We start from the raw sequence: 7,582 nt of genomic DNA, 5'->3' as shown, positions 1-7,582 counted from the left end.
AACTGAAGACCGATGGCAATTTCGTGCTTTAGCCTAAAGCATGAAATTAATGTCAGGCTTTATGAAAAAGAAATATCTGGGGTTACTCACAGCATAATTTATATTTTACTCACAACCTAAAAACAAGGTAAACTGTGCACATGGAACTATATTAGGGCTCAATGCAAATAGCCTACTTAAGCCCTGAGGGGGGATTTGGGAAGTGAGCTTCCTTTTCCTCATACCACTGTGTAGCCTTAGGGGTACTGTGCTGGACTATATAAGAGGTGGAGAGTGAAGCAGTAGAAGGCAGGACTGCAGTGAAGTACATTCCTTGAGTCTACAGCTACCCGTGCTGGGACTCTGCAGAGATGCCCTTGTCCTTGATCCAACCATGCTCCTGTAAGTAACCATTTACCAATTCCTTCCAGTGAGCTCAGGCATTGCATTATATTGCAAAGTTGTTGTGGACAGTTTACTCTTCTGGTGTTATGTTTTTCCTGATCAGAAATGTAGGACATCATTAATGCCTACCAAGAGAAGTAAAGGCCAGTGAGTATGAGAAATACTTTCTAATCATTGTTCTAGAAGCAAACACACAGTGTATTTAGAGGTTTCTGTTTCTTAAAGAGGATTAATCTTAGCTTGGAGTCCTGTAACAGTGGCTAGAGATGTTTTGCATTATTTTAGGTGACTGAAGTAGAGAATATGAATATTAGTAACACTTTGTAGGAGAAGCCATGATATATCTTTATAACCTTGAATAGTCAGGAGACATACAACATGAAATGATCTATCTCAAAAAGCCAGAATTTCAGAAATTGAGATATCTGATGGGAATGATACCACATTAGCCTATACATTTTGTGTATAGGAAATGCAAAATGAAAACTTTAGCATGTCCTGGTTTGAAAAGAATGAACTAAATATTGTTTTCTATTTGAGGACATAGAAGCCAAGGCTAGAAAATGGATCTATAAAAGTTTGACAATATATACATGCAACATATTCTTTCAAAAATGGAAAATATGTTAATATTTGCATTTTTCTATATTTTCAAGTAAAATCCTATATAACAACCATAAGTTGGATTATACAAAGAAAAACACTAAAGTCATTGGCTCCTTGCACTCATTTAAGACTGTGAAAATCCTTCAGATATTACATGGAAGGGCAGTATGTATTCTTATGCTAAACATAAATATCTGTTGTGCATAAATTTAATTTGGGAAACCATAAGTTTATTGTGTTCAAAGGGAGATGTCTATATAAAATTCTTTTCATTTTACATATAGTCTTTGCTATGTTAAATTATTTTTGAGTATTTGAATTTAGGTATTTTCCATGAGCCTTTCAAATCCCCCAATTTACAATGCACATTTCCAATTTTATTTACTAGAGATTTTGTACAACAAAAGTTTTTCAGACTAGTGTCTCCACAGATAAGTGGATTTTGGCTCTTGATTTCTATATCCTGGTTTGTCTTCTTAAGAAAGTACACTGTTGATATGTTACATCCTGGATTTTTGTTTACCCTTGAAAAATGAAATATGATGAACTCAACATTGGTCATTTAAAAAACATCAAAATTTAAAGCTAGTTGTTTTATAGATAGGGAAAGTAGATAAAACCAAGATGAATAGATCTTCTGGGTCCATGTGATGAAAGGCAAAATTTGTTATTTACAATTAATAGTTTCTGCTGACACTCTGCACCAAGATTGTAGACATGATTCTACATAATAGACCAAGGTACACATAAGATATGCCCACATATGGCAGAATACCCATACTCTTGATAATTAGCATTCTCCACCACACATTCTAAAAACTACAGAACATCAGTTATACTTGTAAGTGTTCATTTTCATCAAGATGATTTGATGATATTACATAAATTTCTTCTACTCATAGGATTATATGGCAAGTTCACAAAGAAAACAATTAGAGGCTTTCAAGGAAAGTGGAGTCAGCACACAGAATCCTTTATATGATAGGAGTCTCTTACTCTTATGATTGAGGGTTGGGCAGTCATGTGTTCATTCCTACCAGGTAACAAGACACAGTAAAGTTTTTTTCTTTTTTTCTCTCCTGGTAAAAACACAATGTTTCCACTGAGTGCAGAACAAAGTCTTGCATAGAATGACAGCTGAAAGTCAAAATAAGGCTTCAAGACAATAACTACCATTGACTCACTCACAATTAATGTAAGCTCCAAGTATTTGGAAATTTCAGAATCATACTTGACAGAAATCCAAAGATGTGAGAAGTCATCAAATTCTCAAACAATGTATTTGTTCAAAGTAATTATTTAGCTGCATTTCCCCAGCAGGCGGTGTTATTTACTGCCACAGGTCTACAGTGCCAGATAATACAAAGGAGGAAAACAGGCAGAGATATTACTATTAAAGCCTCAGACGAATAGCTCTTGCTGTACATAGCTTCTGTTCTTATATAGCAAGGACTTTCCTGATGTTGTTTGTGTCAAAACTCCTCCTGTGGGAAATGGTGGACTCTGCTCCCATGAATGTCAGTGAGGCTGCCCTCAGTGATGACACCCTCAGGATCCTGTTTGATAATGCCACAGTACTTTCTAACAACCTCTCTGATGCTGCCTTAGACCTGCGTTCGAAATTGGTAAGTACCTGCATAACCTACGGCTTTTCCCCAAAAGGAGTTTTCAGCTGATTAGTGCCACTGTACTATAGTTTAATGGAAGGCGTTATGCAACAAGTGCCTCACATATATTTAGATATAAAAGAATGTCTACAGTACTCAAAAGTGGAAAAAAGGAGAATGGAGCAGTCTCAGATCTTAAAGACCCACAAAATTATTCACTATTTTTAATTATTTGCTTATATGTAGCTATTCTAAACAGCATACCTACATGAAAAAAAATCTCTTAAATTTACGTCATGGCACAAAACCCGAAAGATGTGTCTGGTGAAGGATCTGGCCTCCTTACTTTGTTTGCAGCAGTTCGGTGTCTGTGGCATCTCCACTTAGCATACTTCATATCATAAAAGAAAATGTGTTATGAAAAGAATAAATAGAACTAATCTAAACTTGCAACATGTCAACAAGGGAAATAGATATATTGCCTGCTCAAAAATGCCTCAAGCTAGAAGAAGTCACTTTTTAAAAGGTTTCCCGGGAATGAGCTTATTCAATGGGAGGACTTTGATAGAAGTAGAATAGGCTGGAGGTTGCACGTTTCAAGGTCAATCAAGAAGAATACAACAGACAAGGCTTTAATAACAGGAGTATGTGTCTCTGCACTTGTAAATAACAGGAGTATGTGTCTCTGCACTTGTAAAAACTCTAGTGAGAGAGGACATATGTCTTGCATTTACAATGAAATAGATTTATGTCGTTTGTTCACACATTTTATTTTATTCCTTCATTCTGTTTTAGTTCACCAACAGTTTCTCTTCTGCTCTGTTCATGAGAATTGTAAGTATCTCACTGATTTCTGTCTTCTTCCTCCAAAGCATCCATGATTATTGGTGCACTGTAACTTGCATGAGAAAGCCACAAGACCCAATCCAAATAAAATACCTTTCTGGGTGAAAAATATCCCCAGTGAATAGAAGCAGGATAAAAATGGGACTGATTCCAAGATTATGGTTTGTGAAGAATAAATTGATTATTCAAATAATTCTCAAATTTATATTTTAATCACTCTACCTAGGGCATAAAACTGTAAAAGTTTTGGCAAGAAAAATATTTTGAATATATGGTCAATAATATGTAAATGTTAATTGGTGTCTTTTTGCTTTTAATTTCATCATTGCTTATTATCTCCTAAAATGGCCACCTTTTATGTCTAATTTTATTAGAATTAACACAGTTTCATTCTGGATTTATGAAAGACTTTGAATGCTATAGGTGTATATATTCAATGAAAATAGAAAGAAAACAAAAAGTTTTATATTGCTAAAAGAAGAATGAGTTTGAACTGATAGCAAACCAAAATCAATAAATAATTATACATACCTATAAACACTAGGGTTTTGGCCTCAAATCGTACTGAAAGATGATCCATGAGATGTTCCATGATTTTACTTTTGTAATTTTTTGGGGATTTTCTTCAATTTATATAGTATATTTTGGAACTAGAGGCAGAACAATAGAATAATAAGAAGAAAAATGGGATGGAAGACTAAAAATTTAGGCAAGAAGACAAATGAGGTTACTGATTTAAACAGAATATTACATAAAATGTCATTCTTTTAATTTTAGATCTCATGCAACACTTATTTGTAAAAATTACATTATCTAGTAAATACATTAATATTCTGGTCACCAGTTCTATTCTTTTCAATTCTTAAATTGAAATTAACTAAACATTTTGAACATTTTCAGAGAAAAAATTTGTCCAAGAATGAAAAGATCATGGCCACCTTTTCCAACAACTGCCACACTGCTCCCATCAGTGTTCCAGAAACAAGAGAGGAAGTCATAAAGACCTCGGTACGTCTTTAGCTTTTCATCTAAACATCTGAAAAATCCTCTGGCTTTGCCATGCTATAAGTTCTTATGAGCTTGAGAAGGGGGTAATCAGAAGAGCAGGCATAGGAGTTAGAGTGAGCAGTGAAGCAAAAATCATCATATACACTTGACATGTTATAAAGAAAACTCAATATTAAATAATTGTGTAGCAGAGTCCTTATAAACTGAATATTTAAAGGGTCTTATTTTGGCAATGGCCGAACACAAGGAATTAATTCGGTAGAAAACTTTGAACTTAACTGAGCACCTATTTTTCAAAACACATTTCTGTATATACCAAAGATAAGCAAACCCAATTGTCTTTCTTATAAATTAAGAATCTCTCCATGTTGACATGCTCGTCATTATTTATGACCAACTTAACTCTTCTTGAGTCTGAGGCTTCTCCTGGTTCGACATCTACCTATGTGTCCCAAACTTCATAACTTTACAATTTTTTTCCTGTGTCTTAACTGAAAGTACCCATACAAGGGAGTCCTAAAAATGTTATCTACTGGTCCTCAGAAGGAAATCATTTCCTCAGTTGTGATTAGATGCTTTACTTAAATTTTGTCACAATCTCTCTTTTCTAACCCATGACCATAACTTACTCTCAAATAGATTACTTAAGCCAGGTACAGTGGCACATGCCTGTAATCCGAGCACTAGATGAGGCAGAGGCAGGCAGAAATCTGTAGTTCAGACCAGTCTAGTCTACAAAGCAAGTCCAGGAAAGTCAAGGGTACACAGAGAGACCCTCTCTCAAAAACAAACAAACAAAACAGACAAAAGATTACTTAAACATCACACAAAAACCACAAAGTAAAAGGTGAGGAAGATGAAGACCTAATGTGTCTGGAGACTTATTCTACTGTGTAAATGTAACAAAGTGGTTTATTGTCATTGCTTCAATTAGTCACAGTCATAATAGAATTCTGAGCCTTATCCAACTTAAGCCCCTACTCTTACTCATGCTCCCAGCAACCTGAAAGGCCATACTTTTACCTGTTCCTTTCTTTCATATGCTTATCATATTTTGATTATGGTATCCACTGACTGCTCTTCATTCTTGTTGTCACTGGATTAGTTAAAAGACAACAACACAGCATATATTTCACATCAGTCATGAGGTGTGTATACAATCTTGACACATACCGAAGGGTCAAAATTTCAATTGTGATTTCTACACATGCAATGAGCCCCTTTGTTCTTCAGCTATCCTTGTCAACAATGTTCTGTTCTGTCCGAGGTTGCAGGGGGGAGGGGGAGGGAGGAGCAGAGGAACGAGGGAGAGTTGTAGACAGAGAAACCATACTTATTAATGAAATGTTGTTTTCAAGTTTCTTTTGTATTAATATTCTAAAATTAATAATGAGTATCTTGTAAGTATCCTAGTTTACTGATGTTATAAATATGAATTAAATGATTTGCAATTGAAACCGGTAGAATCAATCTTTCTAACTTAGGTCCAATGGGTACCTCCTCAGTCCTAAGAAGACATTAGGGTCTCATGGACAAGCAAAACAGTCAAATATGTAAAGTATTTACAGAAAAGAGAGGTAGTAGAATTTCAGACAGAAAACAGAACATGTCCAATAATATAGTTTATGACAAATTGATATTTACGTAAACTGTTCCATTTTTGCAAGCTATAGGTTAATAGTTTAACTTTTACATTGCTAAATCATTTTCATCTCAAGAAAACTGTACTTTTCTATAAGAATAACAAATGGGTGCATTAGCTCATGTCCTTTATTAAAAGTCATGTGTAATTAATGTTTCTGTATTTTACTTATCTTAATATGATTATTCACTAACTATTATGTAGTTTGAAGACTTTTTGAAAATAATACTCAACACACTGCTTGCCTGGAAAGACCCTCTGAAACACCTGGTAACAGAACTCAGTGCTATGCCAAAAGTCCCTGATGCTATCCTATCCACGGCCAAAGCCACTGAGGCCCTAAACAAAAACCTTCTTGAGCACATCATGATGATCATATCCAAGGTAAGCAACTTTCTCACCTTCCAATTATATTTTTTATGAATGATGTGACTTCTCTAGTGAGTGATACATTTTGAAACAATTCACATTGTAAGAACAAAATTTTGGCATCTAACCTTGTATTAAGCCTCTCCATCGCAAGACAGACAAAAACAAACAAACAAAAAAGCATCGTAAGTCCTCAAAGTCATTTGGACAGCCTCTTTCCTTGCCTGAGTGACATACCCACAAGTAACTCATTAAATATTCTTATAACCTTCACCCCTGGATGAACTGCTTCTGAAGTGAAATAGCTGTCCTCAGTTTTTCCATTGTCCCTTGGACACATGCAAGTGTGTGCCCAATTTGCTAGATCCTGGTATACTGTCCATCTAATTTCAAATAACATACTTCATCAGGCATCAACTTAACTCATGAAAAAAGGTGTATATAAGTCTTGCTTCTAGATGACAAAAAGGGCTGCTGTGTCTTGTGATAGAAACATAGAAATCTATGCCTGTTACTGAAAGTTCACATTTATAACACTTCCTTAATTGTGATTCAACATTTAGAAGGGAAAAGGTCAAATGAATACAAACACTGATAATAACAAAGTATCATGCCTGGTCAATAGGTTAATCCTGCAATTGAAGAAAATGGAGACTACCCGGTTTGGTCAGCTCTGGACTCCTTGCGGTCAGATAATGAGGAAACTCGATTTTATGCTCTTTATACATTCTCCTACTGCCTGAATATGGACCTACAAATACTTAACTTTCATGTCAACCTCCTGAGATGTCTGCTTGTTCATAGTAACCTCTGCTACAACTCAGAATCTTGAGATATTACCTGATCCACCTTTTTGAAGCTTCTTGTAGTCTTATTCCCTTTGAATATATCCTAAAGTACAGTGTGTCTGTTAATAAAGAGAGACAAGAGATATGTCAAAGCATAAAAAGAAAATTTGTTGTTACCTTTCATTCACTTGGTAGAAACGTATTGATAGCATCAAGATCTTCGTATCCAAAAGCATAGCGCTCCACTGGCAAAAGAGCCAATTCATAGCTTATTTTAGAACCACAGTAAAGCTAATGTAGACAAAGTTATTAGAATCAATGAATGAGATCAC

At 35.1% G+C, this 7,582-nt stretch overlaps 1 protein-coding gene across 1 annotated transcript; it reads left to right on the top strand.

Annotated features, from left to right (window-relative positions):
* Positions 1 to 350: 350 nt before the first annotated feature.
* Positions 351 to 7,294, top strand: LOC127186952 (prolactin-7D1-like). Its single transcript, XM_051143224.1, has 6 exons — positions 351 to 381; positions 2,437 to 2,615; positions 3,393 to 3,431; positions 4,344 to 4,451; positions 6,298 to 6,477; positions 7,088 to 7,294. Exons 1-6 carry the CDS (start codon positions 351 to 353, stop codon positions 7,292 to 7,294), a joined length of 744 nt encoding a protein of 247 aa, XP_050999181.1.
* Positions 7,295 to 7,582: the final 288 nt, after the last annotated feature.

The sequence above is a fragment of the Acomys russatus genome, chromosome 3 (assembly GCF_903995435.1).
Source record: "Acomys russatus chromosome 3, mAcoRus1.1, whole genome shotgun sequence".
NCBI classification, from domain to species: Eukaryota; Metazoa; Chordata; class Mammalia; order Rodentia; family Muridae; genus Acomys; species Acomys russatus.
This window is presented reverse-complemented; position numbering and strand designations above follow the sequence as displayed.

Bases quoted from the DNA above. Each gene is read 5' to 3' on its own strand.
- LOC127186952 (XM_051143224.1), top strand. From the start codon at position 351: ATGCCCTTGTCCTTGATCCAACCATGCTCCT. The intron at 382-2,436 runs GTAAGTAACCAT...GTTCTTATATAG, and splicing joins CTTGATCCAACCATGCTCCT to CAAGGACTTTCCTGATGTTG. The intron at 4,452-6,297 runs GTACGTCTTTAG...ACTATTATGTAG, and splicing joins AGGAAGTCATAAAGACCTCG to TTTGAAGACTTTTTGAAAAT.